At 42.6% G+C, this 17,149-nt stretch overlaps 1 protein-coding gene across 1 annotated transcript in view; it reads left to right on the top strand.

The window, feature by feature from the left end:
* Positions 1–327: 327 nt before the first annotated feature.
* The window catches only part of LOC137153841 (band 4.1-like protein 5), a 57,971-nt gene continuing 41,149 nt past the window's right edge, over positions 328–17,149 (top strand). The window contains exons 1-3 of the mRNA XM_067549664.1: positions 328–476; positions 4,081–4,265; positions 16,088–16,192. Of these exons, the coding sequence (XP_067405765.1) occupies positions 4,086–4,265; positions 16,088–16,192 (285 nt within the window). The 5' untranslated portion in view covers positions 328–476; positions 4,081–4,085. The remainder of the gene's footprint in view (positions 477–4,080; positions 4,266–16,087; positions 16,193–17,149) is intronic.

The following is a 17,149-nucleotide window of genomic DNA, read 5'->3' as shown; positions in this document are numbered from 1 at the left end:
GGTACAAGAGACAGGGGGGAGCTACCTCTGCTCCTCCAGCCTCCCTCCCCAGCCCCACTGGAACTGCTCCAGTCTCTCTCTCTGGTGACTGGGGCTGGTGGCAGTGTCCTTATCTGAGCACATGGGGGCCACCCAGGGCCCTTTACCTGTGATCCACCCCGCTCCTAGCACCAATAGCACTAACCTTTAAGGAGAGCTGATGCCCTCTGGCTGGGTGACACTGCCCCTTTAAGAGGAGAGGGCTGTGGGCTCTGTGGAGCGTGGCATTTCCCTTTTAAGGGGATCTGGTGGCATAGCCCTTTTAAGAGGAGGCGGGGGAGGGTCCGAACGGCCATTTTTGGCCCGCCGGCTGGTTGTGTGTCCATCCCCCCCAAACCGCCCTCGTCTCCGCCCTCCGGGGCTGAGGAGGAGCCGCAGCCGGGGCTTGCTCCCATTGCAGCAGCCGGGGCCGCCTCCGCTCCTGAGCCGGGCAGCAGGTGAGGAGGAGGGGGGGGGAGCGCCGGGAGGCCCCTCGCAGTGGCCGCGTGACCCGGGGGCACGTGGGCCCCGGGGCTGCTCAAGGGCCGCCGCCGCAGAGTGGGGGCGTCTGTCAGGGCAACCCCCGCGTGGTGCAGCGTGTGAGAGGTCGAGCCCCTCCCCCACTGCTCCCGTCGGCCCTCCCCTGTCGCAGACTTTCTGCGCCCCCGTCACTTACGGTTTTCCTTCGGGTCCCCCCTCCCCAGTTCCTCTCTAGGCCGGTTCCGCTCCTCCCCTCAAACGCCCAGTTCCATTCAACCGCCGTCCGCCACTCCCCCCCCACACCCCCCCAACCCTCGCCTCCCCTCAACCGCCGGTTCCATTCAACCGCCGTCCGCCACTCCCCACCCCACCCCCGTTCCAACCCTCGCCTCCCCTCAACCGCCCAGTTCCATTCAACCGCCGTCCGCCACTCCCCCCACGCCCCCCCAACACCCGCCTCCCCTCAACCGCCGGTTCCATTCAACCGCCGTCCGCCACTCCCCCCCACACACACACCGTCTGCCACTCCCCCCCCACACACACACCCCGCGTTCCACCCCGTCCCCTCAACCGCCGTCCGCCACTCCCCTCCCCATCCCCCCCGCTCCGGCCCCCCCCCCCCTCAGCCGCCCGATTCTATTCAACCCCCCGGGCTATACAGGGACTAGCCGGGTCGGGCGCCCCCCGCTTTGTGGGATTTGCCCCGTGTGGCGCTGTGAAGGCCCTGCACACACGGGACAGAGGCGCCAAGGCGCAGCAAGGGGCTGGGGAGATAAGGAGTGATCCAGACATTTCCCCCTCCTCCAGTCTCGGCCCGCGGGCGGTGCTGGTAACAGCTGTGGGGTTTAAAGGCCGAGGGAAGGGTGGCTTTTAAGTCGCTCCCCCCCGTCTCTGGGTGTTGGGTCAGGGCCTCTCTCCACTTGGGGTCCGCACAGCCTGGCCCTTACCCAACTGATTAGACGGGAACTGGGGGTGGGGGAGTCTCGGCATGAAGAAGGGCAGCAGGAGGAAGATTAAGAACTGCTGAGCTGACTGTACGATGCTGTTCCGCCTGCTCTGTGCTTTCAAGACCTTAGTGGGGCTTTTCCCTCACCCCACCTGGAACTGCACATTCCAACTCTTCTTCATTTCATAGCCAAGGGAGGGAGGTAACACCTCCTAGGTGTAAATGGGTATGTCTACACAGCAAAAAAACCCCAAAACATTGTGACAGTGAGTGTCAGAGCCCTGGTCAACCGGCTCAGGCTCACACTACAGGGCTAGAAATAGCAGTGCAGATATTTGGGCTCGGTTTGGTGCCCAGCCTCTGATAGCCGGGTCCAGCCCAATCCCTGATGTCTACACTGCTATTTCTAGTCCCACAGAGTGTGCTGGAGTCAGTTGACCCAGGCTCTGAGACTCTCTGCCATGGTTTGGGTTTTGTTTTGTTTTGTAGTGTGTAAATGTACCCCACTGAGGTATGTTGAAACTCTTGGTGGACCTAGAAAGAAGTCCGTAACAGTGTGTCTGCTGTAAAAGAGGCTTAAGTGTATCAACTTTCTCCTCTGAAAATCCAGGCATTTTTTGTAGTTTCATTGCATGTTTTACTTACTAATGATTCATTCTCTAGTTTTAAGCCTTTAAAGTATTGTTTAAAGGTGCTTGGATGGTACTTTGAGGGACACAAGATAGGATAAAAAGCTACAGGTGTGTGTTTGTTAAGCCACAAAACTATCTATTGTAGGCATCTTCTGTACAGATGAATGTGTGAATTTAGAACATTAAATCTAGCAATCACTGGAACAGTCCAAATAGTGAGGCAAAATATTTTTGTGCACTGTTTGTGTGTCTCTCTTCAGTTGCTGTTTTCTGGGAGGATTTGCCAAGCATGAAGCATTGTGGGGAGGAGAGGGGAAAGCCTGAGCTGCTCAGCAGCTCCTTGCAAGCAACCTGTTGGATGTCTCTGCAAATAGTTGTGGCAGAAGCATGTGGCTTCCCACACTCCTGTTTAAATACTTAACTGCAGTGGGTAAATTCTGCTACTGGTTTGTTTGGTTTTGGGTGGGGTTTTTTTTTGGGGGGGGGGGGGGGAAAGAGGAGGAAAGTAAGGGTGATGAGGAGACAGGGCTGAGGTAGGAGACAGTCGGAAATGAATTGATGTTCAGCTTGCCATCTTCCATATGGCTGCTTAGGTTTTCTGACTCTGCCCCTTTAAACCACATATTTTTCATTTTAATTAAATGAGACATAGGTCTTATCCTCCTACTAGTTTCAGTGGAACGGATGTTAAGAATGGCAGTGGATGTTAACGGATTATATTATGAATGGCACTGGATATTATTGTAGGTTTATGACGCAAGTCATATTTGTAAATTTTTTTTTAAATCTCTTGCTATTGGTTTTAGTTAACATAATAGGAATTTCTAATTTGCACTATGATAGCATAGGCAAGTCCAGACAGAAGACAGTGATACATGTGGTGTTTGTCCTTTTGGGTTGTGGTTAAGGTTGAAACTTACAGGGAACTAGCTTGTTTTGACTCAAGTATGATTCATGCAAGGTGTAAAATCTCCAGGTGCTTGTCATAGCACAGCTTAAACTGCTCACATGTGGGTGACTGATCTTCCCAACAGCACTTTTAGGCCTGATATGCATTACAAATGCTATGGAACCTGGCCACAGAGGAGACATCACATGAACTGGTTACAAACATGTTTTCACTTTGTAATGTAGGCACCTGGGTTTAATAACCATCTTACATCTTCTGTGTGATTAAAGTCCAGATCATACTACAAACTGGAACCAGGGAACCTAAAAGTTGATCCATACAATTTAATCCCTGCACATAGCATAACTGAAGTCAGCGGGAGCCTGTAGTAAGGTACAGGCTTCCACCTATGCAGATCAGCTTACATAATGGAGGCCCAAGTTTGGAACTAACTTAGGGGACTTCTCTGTTGTGACCAAAGTCTCGGATGGGATAGTATTTGTAGTTTAGGTAGGAACTTGTAGCATGGATGGGGTTTGCCAGCTCAGAAAGCATAAACACTTGTCCATCTAAATCAGCGTTTCTGTGATTGAAAGCAAGTAAAAGTGTACAAATACCCTGATTTGTTTATAAATTGGATTTTGTGCAAAACTCAAAGAGTTTTTTGAAGAACTGTTCATAACTTCTTCCATATGAAAAAGGTGAGCATATCAATCAGGTAAGTAGTCTGGGAGAAAGTGTAACAAACTAATTTAGGGAAATGGAGATATTTGAATGCTATAGGTACAGGATCACTATTAACTGTGTGAGATCTGAATGAGGAGTCACTGGGTTCTCCTAAAGTGCTTTAAGCACCTCTATTGTCTTAATATGGTGCTGGGAACCAATCCGTGATACTCATTCAGCATTTCACTAAGGCTTTTAGTTGGGATTTTCTAAGGAGCTGTAGGGAGTTAAGCACCCAGATCCCCAAACAATTCAATTGAATTTGGGTCACTAACTCCCTTAGGCCCCCTGGAAAATCCCAGGCTTTGTTACATGTTGTCTATTAGAGTTTGTCACTTCCTTGAAATGTTAACATCTTTGAATTCTTTCTTTGTCTTGGGGCTCTGTAGCAAAGATGTTGAGTTTCTTTCGACGAACGCTGGGGCGTCGGTCTATGCGCAAGCATGTGGAGAAGGAGCGGCTAAGAGAGGCCCAAAGAGCTGCAACCCACATCCCTGCGGCTGGAGATGCAAAATCCATCATCACTTGTCGAGTATCGCTACTGGATGGAACTGATGTCAGTGTGGACTTACCGGTATGAGTGAGAAACAGCTGCTTTTTAAACACTATTGACTTGCATCAGTCAGGTTGCGTTCTTTATTATCTGAGCTGAATAAAGGTATGCCTGTTTGTCATAGCAACCAACCCAGATCTATTAGCCTCTGATTATAAATAGGTGCTGAAGGGATAATGCAGTGGTTGGTCAGTACTGTCAGTTAACATATTCATAGAAGTATCAGTGTGCTGTAAATATTGAATGCTTTTCACTATGCTAGTGTCTTGTGGCGTAGTGAAGTCTGTTTAGGTGGATAGATGTTTAGAAACATTTGGGGTGATTCATACTTCCTTTTCAGTGTCCTTTGCATGCAGATTGAGGGAGAAACTAAACCCCTTAGTTTAACTCAGGTAATGGAGTGATGTGCAGAGAGATGAGAGGTTTCTGAAGTTCTACCTTTTCGTAGTGCAGCTTTCTACCTGATATATATGTAGACAGATCATTGTTGGCATGTACCAGACTACTGAAAATTCACATCCTTAAAAATCTGAATGCTGACTTCTCTGATACACCTGCAAAAAGAACCTTAAATACTGTTATTGATTGTGTGTGATGGGTCTGTTTAAAAATACAAGTCAGCCTAAAGAGCTGAAGTTAATTTGTAAGTGCATGCTTATTTTGTACAATGGATGTATTGGCCAATGGGATGGACAATGATGACACCTCTTTAGTTTGTAGCTATGTCCATGATGGCTGGTTTGAGTTTGAACAGCCCAGTGTTGAGAAGCTGTGGCTCACTGAAGCTCTCTTAACATATGGCTAGATCCTGAGAGATATTGATTTCAGTAGGAGTTGCTCAGCATCTCTGAAGTTGGAGCCACTGGTCAGAATGGTTGCTCTGCATGTCCTGTCTTAAGGCAAATGGACTTTTCTGTTATAATTAACTGTTGAGAAATGTGTTAAAATCGCATTAGGCAGTCTAGAGAGAGCTCCAAATTGCTTTAAGCAGTATTGTTATGGTGGTGCGGTATAGTGGCTGGAAAATAATACCTTCTCCAATACTTGAAACAGAGTTCCTGAATTTTTTAAAAAATAATAGAAACATTGCATTTATAGAGATGCTGTCTAAAATGACTATACAAATAGGACCTTTACAGTGAGCAGTAAAATAATACACCCCTATACATTTTGTTGAAACAATATAATTAACATGTCCAGTGCTGTTCTGTGTGTGAGATGCTTGACTTGGGGCCAGAAATGACCACAAACATTTTATATTCATACCTGCAATTGGAAATACAAATGGAATTGTCTGTACACAACTAGAACAATAATATTTCTGCAGCTGGCTTTGGCTCTACAGGCAAATTCCTGGTGCTTGTAAAATTTTTGTTTCTGGGAGGAACATAAATTGATTTTAGAGAGGTGTCTTGACTTATCATCCAGGTGATTAAATTTAAAGATGAATGCATAAGTTATCTTTTTTTCTTTCCGGTAGAAATCTATCATTCTCCTTTCTTTGCCTCCTTTGATTTCTCCTTATTAGCCAGGAGAGTTACTTCCTTGCCTTCTGTGAAATAATTTGATCAGCCATCCAGGAGTACTCCAGGAGTCAATGTTAGCATCACATCAGGCCTCATTTATGGCTCTCTGAGACAACAGTAACTGCAAACGAGCATGCTGTACTTGTGCAGCTACTTGTGGTATTTGTAGTGCACTGTAGGTGGTTAGCATGAGTGTTCTACAGCAGCACTGCGATCATTGGTAGATCCTTGCAAATCCATGGATATCTGCTTTATATTCGTGGATCATTTTTGCGGATCGGATGCAGATACAAATTTTGAATCTGCACAGGGCTCTATACATTGGCTTCTTCAGAAACTTCCCATTAATTTGAAGATGACTTTTTATTGGCCTCTGTGGCTTCTGACACTCTGTCTTTGGGTGTTGGGGAAGAAGGAAAAAGTATTGGGGGAAAAAGCAGGGTGAACTGAACTTGAACAGTAGTTAGTGTGGGGAATGTATGGTTTGGGCAGGGGGATTGCGTCAAATAACCCCTTTGGAACTAGCAAGAAATTTCCCTGCCACATTCGTTTCTCATTAATTTCTTCTGTTTCCTGCTCTGTTTCTTTAGACACACAACTTGCTGTTACATAAGGTCATGTCTCCGTTCAGGGGCCTGTTTTGATGGTTGTCTCTGGAATGTAATGGAACCCTAATAATTCTGGAGGGCTCTTAGGGAGAACACACTTCCTACAGCAGACCTTTCAACTTACGGTGTAATTGGATTGTATAATGGGCTTTTGTCCTCAAGTATCAACATAGAGGTCCCTAAGCATCCTCTCCCCTAGCTCCATCCTCCTGTGTTGTTGATGTCCTGCAGCAGTTAAAATGAGATGGAAGGAGGCTAGAGTACTGAAAGCGGAAATCTTGTGCTAGTTGTAAAGTGTTGGGGTTTTTTAAGGTCTTATGCCATGGTGCTGCAAGAGGCAAGAAGAGTTTCCTTGACTACAAAATAATGTTGTTCCTAGTGTGTGATAGAATGTTTTCTTTAATGAAGATAATCATGAATAACTGGTGATATGCCTGACTGAAATAGTGAATGCCTCTTTCAAAGAGAGAATCTTCCCTTCCTCCTTCAAACACGTATTAGTCCACTGGTTCCCAACCCATAGCCCAGGGGCCAAAAGTGGCCCACATGGTCTTTCAAAGTGGCCCGCCACTCCCCTCCCGCTGGCTGCAGAAGGGAGCAGCTGCCTAAAGACCCAGGCGAAGCTTGTTACTTTGGGGATACAAGACCGATGCAGGCTCCTTGCTGCAGCCAAGGGGACTGGAGGTCAACGCTCCCTTCCCTCTGGCTGTAGCAGGGAGCAAAGCACTCTGCCTGGGTTCATAGGTGGTGGGGTCCCTGCTGGAGCCAGAGGGAGTGAAGCACTGATCTCCCATCCCCCTGGTTGCAGAAGGGAGCCACTTTCTAGGGACCAAGGTGGAGCGCACAGGACTATAGAACGTGCGGTTTCCCTGCTGCAACCAGGGGAATGGGAGATCAACGAAGAGGCCTGCTGAACTCCTTCTGTCTGGCTGCAGTGGGGGGGTGCTACTGGCAGAGACTGGTCACCCTTCAGGGTTGTAAAAATTATATCTGTGGCCCTCGAGCCAAAAAGGTTGGGAATCATTGTGTTAGTCCAACAAACACTGAAGAAACCCACCCTGAATACTTAAGTCATAAGCAGCTATTGCCCAGTGTCAAACCTGCCAACCCTCACAAGCTTACAGAGAAGCTAGCAAAAGGCCCAGCCGCAAGTTCATTTGACTGAAGTAGACATTCTAAACCCAGCACAATATGGATTCAGGCCAGGACATGGAGCCGAAACCACTTCAATGCCCTGATGGATGATCTCTTCCAGTCAAGGGATGGAGGACAGACATTCATTCTCATCCTACTGGACTTCTCTACAGCATTTGGCACTGTTGACTATAAGATGATGCACTCTCTCTCGCTCAAGAGATGTGGCAGGGGTTCAGGGTAATGTGCTAAAGTGTTTTGAGTCCTTTTCTGGAAGAATGCTCCCAAATGAGTAATGATTAGAAACTGCATCTCCATCACCAGACCCTTTACCTGTGGACTTCTGCAAGGATCAGTTATCTCTCTTGTCCTTTTCAATGTCTACATTGGTGAACTGATCAAATGATATGGACTCACGTATCAGCAATATGCAGAAGATACATAGCTCTACCTATTCTTCACCACATACAACCAGACTGCTACCACCAGGATGACCCAGTGCTTACATGAGATCAGCTTTTGAATGAAGAACAGCTGGCTGAAGCTCAACTCAAGCAAGACACAAGTGATGCTGGTGGATAGAGGAAAGTATTTTGAAGTGTGTGCCGCCATGGTGCAGTCTCCTTTGATTGAAGATACACTTGCACAATTGGTCAATTCAGTCTATAGTCTAGGAGTACTCTTGGATTCCTCATTGATGTAAAAGCTCTCTCGTAGCAGCATGTATGAGTAATGCTTTCTACCATCTCTCCTTGGCTAGGAAACAGTCTCATCCTGGTGGACAAAGATCTGGCCTCAGTTATTCAACCTCCATCAATGCAGTATATCTGGGCATGAAGCCTTCAGCACTTACGAAACTCCAACTAGTACAGAAGGCCTTGATATGTCTTCTCAGCAACACAGGCTACCAGGGACGTATCAGACCTGTCCTCTGCTCTCTACATTGACTTCTCATAGAACATTGAATCAAATTCAAGGTCTCAGTCATTATTTTCAAAATGCTTCAAAGCCTGGGCCCAGGAATATCTAAAAGATTATCTAAAGCTCTGAGGTGAAGACTGTGGTCAACAACTTTGCTCCTCTGACACAATGGAACCCTCTACCATAAGAGTAAAGCTCGTCTATGTAGGAGACAGAACTTTCTCCAGGTGCCATCTGAGACTGTGGAATGAACTGCCCCGGGAACTAAGGACAGTCACAAACCTCATTACTTGCTATACACATAGCAACAGGTATATTTATATTTAACAAAAAAAGCTATCAAAACAAGACACTCCACTGCACATGGTTTTCTCTCGGATGAGAGAACAAACCATGCATGACTTGTGTAGTCAGATAGCTTAATGCACTACTAGAAGACGATCAGATACTACTGTGATGTGTAGTATAAAAATCTATGTAGAATAGAAGTAAAATGCATTGTAGTGTAAATAGTGCTACTCTTGAATAGGATTTTAGTTTAAAAGATTTCCCCAAGTGTGCCTCACTTTCATTATTTGACTTATTTACTTGTTCATGCAATTTTCTGTTTATAGAGAAATGCATACAGCAAGCCCACCAACCCTTATGAATGCTCCACTCATCTCCACTGGCTACGGCTAGGATTTCAGCATCTACCTGTTAGATATAGGTTTCTCCAATCTGTAGTGTGGCAAGGAGGGAGAGGAATTTTTGGAGTGGTACAAAGTCTAATGGAAAGTAATGGGATGAAACTGGGTTAAATAACAAACTAGGCTGATAGTCAAGAAGCATTTTCTCTTTTGCTTAAAATACTTCTCAAACTTGCATGAATACATGAGGCTGATTCTCATATTGGATTTATGAATTTTGTGGAAAGGACTAACTTACATATCTTCACTGCAGGTAATTTTAAACTGGACTGTGGTGCGTGCGTGCACAAATATTTGTTAGGGATTAATTGAAAAGGATTACAGAGCTATGGAAAAGACACTCTCACTCCCTTCAAACACAAACATTCTTAATGGTAAATAACAGTCTGTATTTGTTCTATAAAGCTCCAAGCTCAGATTGCCATAATTAGGATATTTACGGTATTGCCAGACATACACATCCTGTGGGGGAGGCAGAGAAATTATCTGTATAACAGCTAGCACCAAGCAAATGTACAATACATTAAACTTTTGCTGATTTCTCTGTCTTTGTTTAAAACACACTTGTTCCGTATGCTCTATGCCTGACCTCTGTTCCTAATTGTCCTCTCAGAGAAGTGTTAAAATAGATGAAGGTGAGTGGGGGAGCTACAAAACATTGGATCAAATGCCACATGAAAAAATCACTTGTCCACAGGGCTTTATTTTGCATCCTGTCCTTCATCTGTAGATTGCCAATTCAAGGAGGGCCAGGACCTTGTCTGTTCTACTTGTTTGTAAGTGCCTATTCCTGTAAGTGCAGTGCTATACCAAAAAAATATATACAAGATGGGACAGGGGTATATCAGCAAATAAATTTGCATGCTTTCTCATGCAGCAATTAAGAGCAAACAGAAATCAATGTTGGCCAAATAGGGGCAAAATGGAGCCATTTGTGGAGGAGGCGATTTAGATAGCAGAATGAACACAGAGCTAAGAGTCAGAAACTTCTAAGTGTAAATTCTTGTTCTTCCACTGATTTGGTATGTGATGTTGGTCAAGTCATTTAACCTCTGTCTGTTTTTCCATCTGTACAAGTGTATCAAACTGTGACCTGATACTGAAAGTTGCTTGACTGTGTAGCTGCGAAAAATATTCCTATAGAACAGGGCTTGACAAATTTGCTTTGGAGCTAGGAGCCAGCCCAAAAATTAAGGAGCCAGACAATGTGGGCCCAGCGGCGAGGCACCCTGGCCAGAGTGCAGCAGCCGCTCTCCCCTCCTGGCTCTGCCCCTTCCCCCTGCCCCTCTCCCACAATGTGAGCCCAGCGCCAGGGCGCCCTGGCCAGAGCGTGGTGGCCACTCCTCCTCCTCCTCCTCCTCCTCCCTCACCCCCTCTCCCCCTCGAAAAAAACTAGGTGCCAGACTTATATTTCTAGGCATCACGGTGATCTGGCACCTGGGGTTTGTCGAGCCCTGCTATAGAACGTTTAATCTGAGTCTGCTTTCCAGGCTGGTGTTCGTATGACTGTAGCACCGCAATTATTGGTAAATAAAGAATATCAGTGGTGGTAGATTTGGTATGTGTGTTTTGGTGAGGGGAAGTGTGAACTTCAGTTGTTGTTGATAATTTTTTGAAATGGATGATGTGTTTGGGTTTGCCTCAACTAACTTTGAAGCTGTTTCTAACATTTTTTTTCCTCATGGAAACTTTTAAGACCCAATTTATCATAGAGTATTGAGAACTAATGGCTATCAAAAGAGATTGGGAGCATTTGGTCTGGTATTACAGTAGGTATCAAATGTCCACACAAAAAAAAGAGTTTTAGAAACAAGAGAGAAACTGAGATTAAAAATCATACTGTCAGTAAAAAAACTCCTTGCCTATTAATAATTTATACTATTAATAATGCTGTCCATCACCTGTGCTGGGTTTTTTGTTTGTTTTGAATTTTTTTTACTTCTCACCTTTAATTCAGCCTAGATCGTACAAACACTAATTTTAAATTGCTTTCATTTTTAGGCTTCCAGCCCTAGTAGTGCTTAATTTGGGTTACCAATGCTATAAGGGAGAATGTTTTGAATCTACACATTATTTCACTGAAATATTTCAATTTCTCTAAAAGCAGCTAGTTTTAGGCTAAAACTACATGAGTTGAGGAATCATGTGGGTTTTTTTATTTAACACTTATACTGCAGAAGAGCCTAGAGGACAAGAGCAGTAGAAACATGATAATCCCTGCCCCAAAGAGTTTACATTCTAAAGGACAAGGCATACAGGAGGTGGTTGAGACATGCAAGTCAGGGCAGAATGTTGGTAAATGCAGTAGGGAGATTATTTTTTTCCTTTAACTGACCTCTGATTACTTAAGCAGTATTATCATACTCTGAAAGGAATCTTCTACAGTTCTTTTCTGCTAGAAGTATTGTGACCGCAACAGGGAGCGGATTTGGGAGATAGTGGGTTTACTAATGACATAAAGGAGATGGGGTGGAGTTCCTGTGTTTTTCAGGCATAGAGAATCCTTTCTCTCCAAAAGAGATTGGAGAGCAGGAAAGAAATTATTTCTTGATACCAGTTTTACCACCCAAGGAAGTTTAATCCATTTTGTGTGTGGGTTTTTTTTTTTTTTAAATCTTTATTTTGGGTTATTCACATGTGGGGGAAGGGGGCAGTGTAGAATAGTACGTGTGTGAGCTGCTCAGCCTGGGAAGATGCATTTGTCTATACAATGTAAGGATCATATTCTCAGCTGGTGTAGATTAGTGTAGGTCCAGTAAAGCTGGTTTACAGTAGCTGATGATCTGACCCAAATACTGGGAACAACTTTTCTTTGAGAGTGCAGGTTGTGGAGCATTTCCATTTTCTAAAACTGAGCTGGTACTGGCTTATACTGTAAACACATATTGGATACTCATGTGAACATGGCTGATTATCCATAAGGATAGCCTTCACAACTGGTGACCTAGATACGAACCTTGACTTCACTTACCATTGACAATGTGTTGTTTGATTTAACTCCAGTCTCTGTGCACCAAACAACTGAACATTTAGTACAGTTGTTGATCTTTGGTGAAGAAAACCATGGATTGGACTAGTAAGCTGTGCCTCATGGGGCTGTGCAGTATTGCATCTTCCATGGAGTATAGGTGAGAGCCATACTAAGAGGGTTCCTCCCCATGGTTAATTCTTGGGGGGAGGAGAGAGGACAGATATTTCCCACTATGAGGACACTTTGTGTGTCTGACACAGAAAGTCATCAATATTTCCCAGCAGGAGAGTTTGGGGATCTAGTACATGATATTCCCTGATTGCTTCCTCCTAAAGAGGGTGGGTGTCTCACTCTTAAGTGGGGAGCTGACAGTTGGCTTAGGGCTTGTCTACGGTTGGAAACTTTCCAAACTGAGTGAGTATTTTGGAATAGTTATGTTAGCATAAATCCTTGTGTGGATTAAGCTAAATCGGAAAAAGGCAGTCTTATTCCGGAATAAGTGTGTCCACACAGGGCATTGTTTTGAAATAACTGTTTTGGTTAATTTCAAATGTAGAAAAGCCCTTAGATGCCATGCACTATTTAATGACTTACTTTATTTAAACAACCCAGCCTACTCGCTGACTTTCCTGCTGTTAGTTTTTTTCTATTACCTTCTGCCCAATTTAATAATCTACATTAATCAAGTATTAGGATTTCAAAAAATTACAAATGCATGAGGAGGTTAATATGTCCCCTGAAGGGAGAACCAGCCACAACCAGTTTGTGGGTTAGGCAGTTAATATTTTATTGGAAATCATTGAGCAACTTGGAAATACTTAATTGCTTGTCCTTTGAGGTAACCACAGCTCCGCCAAAATACACAAGATAATAGATCAAAATACCACTTAACCAAAATTGAATCTTGCTACAACTGAGTTGTTACTTTATAGTCTCTTCTTGAATAGAAATGCAACAGAAATGTATCTTTGCTATTTCTTTGGAGCGCACTGGGAATGGCAGTTTTATTGAACATAAGTAAATTTATGTGACCCAATAAAAAGTAACTTATTGCACAGTATTGTTATCCGTTGGCTTCCATTAGTTAAACATAGTGAGGAGGAGACCTGTCTAACAAATCTTTGGGGATGGATGTGTATTTATCTCCCAGCACTGAGGTTTTCAACTAAAATTTTAACATTTGTTTAACTTAATAAAAGTAAAATACCCATTTGCTGTATTTGATATAAGTTATGTACATAAAACTGCCTGAGGGATGCTAGATTGACAGCCTCAGTGACTAAGTCAGAAACACATTAAAGGCAGTAATGCAGACTTTCTGACCAATTCCTTAAATCCCATTATTGAGGGACTGCCTCCTGCATAAATCAGTCTGTGTCTATTTGGTCCTTTGTCCCGCTGCTTAGACTGCCAAGATAGGTCCCATTTGTGATGTGGATAACCATCCACTAGGAAATAAACATATCCATGAATTTCAGGTGTTACTGAGTGGCTTTTGGACAACAGCTTTTACAACCTAAGCCAGAGTCAAACTGACATCCTAGAGGTAAAGGACTCTCATCACCTGTTGGTTCAGCTATTAAGAGTTATAAAGCTAGAAACATAGCTGGAGTAGCTGTTTATTTAAAAAAAAAAAAAAATTAAAGGAAAATCTAAAATGTATGGAGGCTTTCCCTTGGCTTTAGCCCACGTCATTAGTGTGATATGATGCCTTCATGGGGTTTCCCAAAGTCTGCATTTATTTCACTTTGATCAGCCTGTCTTTCCTATTGTTAATGCTGCAGGAAACATCCACTTGTTAAGATAAAATATTAACAGTTCAGTGTCTTGTTTTGGAATAAAGAGGACCTTGGCTCAGATGTCCAAAAGTGGAAGCAATTATTTTAAATAGATGAGCTCCTAGAGTTTAAACAGATGAGCTCCAACAGTCAGAACAAAGTTGTTTGGAGAGTTTTTCTCAATGTTTAATTTATTATTACCAAAAAATGTATTAACTGAAACTAACAGAAGAGACTGATGCTCTGTCCCCAGTACCTCCTCTTATATTTGATTATTGCTTTGCATCTATGTGAGATCATTTGCTGTTCCAAGTCTTCCTGATACTTGATAAGGGAGAGAAAGAAAGGCATAATCTGAAATCAGTCTCTAGGCTTTTGTCAGATTTGACACACAGCTTTCCGTATAAAATTTAGGTTTGAATCATATTGAAAGAGAGGTTTAACCCAGGACCACAGTTACAGTTTTAATTAAATGCAAAGTATTTAGAGACCAGAGTACCATAGGGTGGTTTAAAAAGTCTGTTTGCTCTTTTTAGTATGGGATTTAGTGGCTGAAGCAGAGATGAAGGAACTTCTGAGAATAAGAATTCTAGCTAGCTCTCAATTATTGCTTTATAAACAAAGCAAATTTTGTAGCAAAGGTCATTAGACTGTACTCAAGGGCTTTTGTATCTGTGTGTGCAGCTCATTCAAATACTTTTTTCAACAAATATAGTCTGTATCTCTGAATTCTTGGCTATCTCAACCTGGTAGTGAGCTACTAATGAGTTGGCATACAATATGGTACAAAAGTTTGTTTTTTACTCAACTAAAACTGTATATTATAGACCAAAAATCTGTTAAGGTTGCTGAGTAACAACTGTGTATTGACAATCACATTAGTTGTTTATAAAACCCAACCACTTTAAAAGCAAGAAAATAAATAGTTAAGGACATAAAATATTGCGTACCTAATAAACATAAATATATTTTTTATCAAGTAAAAAGAAATGTATATTTCCTCACAACACAGCAATCTTAACTTTTACCCATAGATTTTCTTAATGGATTTTTATTATTTTGAGGTTCGTATCTAAATATTTTTTTCTTACTGGGGACTAAATGAGAAATATCTGTTAAGATTGAGCAATAGATAGTAAAAGTTTTGATAAAGCGATTCCTTGAGAATAGTGTTGTTAAAGGAGTTGAATAGGGAAAGTTTGTAGCATTTTTATGTATATGTGAATTTGCTTGTTTGAAGTGGATCAGCTGATACCAATACACAGAATTTTTAATGTTTGATTTTCAGAAATGTTTTATGTTCCTTTCTTGTATTTATCGCAGAAACATGGTATTTATTTGGGATCAGAGATAAGGTTGCTGTTCTATGATTATATATATATCCATTGACCTTCTTTTAACTGTTTGGGTTTTGTAAATATGTTATGTAAGTACTATTCACCAATGTCCTTTAGCAACCTTAACTGTTTCTTTAAATAAAGACTGGCTTTTGGTGCTTTTGCTTATGTAGGTAAATGAAGATACCTTTTTAAAAAACTAAATAGGATTGAGTGGCTCCCAGATTATTAAATTAAAGGGGTGAATGGTACACATTTCTGTTTACAAGCAATACATGTTTCCACTATGTTTGTAAGGATTGTAGAAATCACTTGTTGATGAGAATGCCCTTTATGTAAGAGAAATGTTGCTTTAGTCATTTGAAAGGATTGAAGACTGAACTATCCTAGGGTGTAGTCACCATACGCTTTTTTTCCTAACTGCTTCAAAGGTAAAAAATTATGTCTGGATTTCAAATAGTGGTTATTTCTTAAGCATTTTACTATACCTGTCCTTGAAGACTGCCTGGTGCATTAGGCAGAGTCAGAGGCTACCTGTGGTTTTTTGTTTTCATAGCATGAAGTGCCCTCGTTGGGTGTGTAGGGGGACAAAAAGCTGTAGAGTTAGTTGCTGAATACCACCAAATAATTGGCATTTGGCACTGACTACTTATAAAAGTAGCTTTAAAAATCTACATTTAAGTAATTACAGATCGTCAATTATTTTCATTTACTTGGTGCACCGTAAATGCCAGCAACTCTACAGTTGTAGATGAGGCTGTTGCCAGCTTTGTGTTTAGAAACATTTTTTGGGAATTCTCAATTTGTTTTATTGGCCTTGAAAAGTTAAAAGCAGCAACAAATCTACCTGTTAAATGCTAATTCATTTTATAATTTCAGAAAAAAGCCAAAGGCCAACATCTGTTTGAACAGATCATGTACCATCTGGACCTCATTGAAAATGACTACTTTGGACTGAGGTTCATGGATTCTGCACAAGTGGCAGTGAGTAACAGATGCTTATTTTTTCTACCAACAGTCAATAAGTTTAAACCTTAACACGACAGACCAACAGACTACCAAAAAGCAAATGTTTGTGGCTTAAATTATCTTGCATGCAAAAACTGTGGCACGTACCAAGTTTAATCAACCCTGTGTTGGCCACCCCCAGTCCCTTACATATTCTTATCCTCCGCTTTTCTGACCCGTTCCTGTGTCTCCTGCTTTTAAAGTTAGGCCAGTTGCTGCAGAAGGATTCTGATACCTCAACACTTTTGTCCAGTAATGTTCATTACTAATGATTGCAGAGTGGAACTGACTGGGATTGTGCTTGCTTGGTCTTTCATTTTATAGGCAATGAGGCAGGGAGAGGCCTTTTCTGCCGGTGCATGGTATTACTGGGATTCTTGTTGGAAATGAGCATCCTATCAAATCCAATGTCAGGTTAAGGCCCAATTCTGCAACTAATGTTAGCACTGAGAATACCTCTTGCCTTAGTTGGAGGATATGGGCGAGGTGACTGCATCAGTCAGGTGCTTTATTTAAATCTTTTGAGAGATTTGGACAGAGTCACACAAGTGTGACTTCAAAGAAAAGAGTAAGATTTTTTTTTTTTTAAATGGCCTTTTGCTTTTGGAACCACAGAAAGGGATTATTAAAGCATTTGTGAGAAGTGCGTAGTACCCACAATTCTTGCTGACTGCAGTTGAAGTTGTGTGGGCTCCACTGTTCTGAAGATCAGGCCCCTACTGAAAACCAGGCAATGTAACTTCTGGACTGGCTCCTTAGCTACCTCATGGGCAAGGCTGTATGCTTTCTCCATTTTGGTTTCATTTTTCTCCTTCTCTGGAGGGAAAAGTGACATTTTATACTGACATTTCAGTGTTTTTAAAATAAGTAGCTATGATGTTTCATGCGGAGTTAGGTAGGGAATTGATCCGCCTACCTGTAATGTAACATTGG

This window comes from Emydura macquarii, unplaced genomic scaffold (assembly GCF_026122565.2).
Source record: "Emydura macquarii macquarii isolate MOO-44397 ecotype Brisbane River unplaced genomic scaffold, CSIRO-AGI_Emac_v2 contig_1253, whole genome shotgun sequence".
In the NCBI taxonomy this organism is placed as follows: domain Eukaryota; kingdom Metazoa; phylum Chordata; order Testudines; family Chelidae; genus Emydura; species Emydura macquarii.
This window is presented reverse-complemented; position numbering and strand designations above follow the sequence as displayed.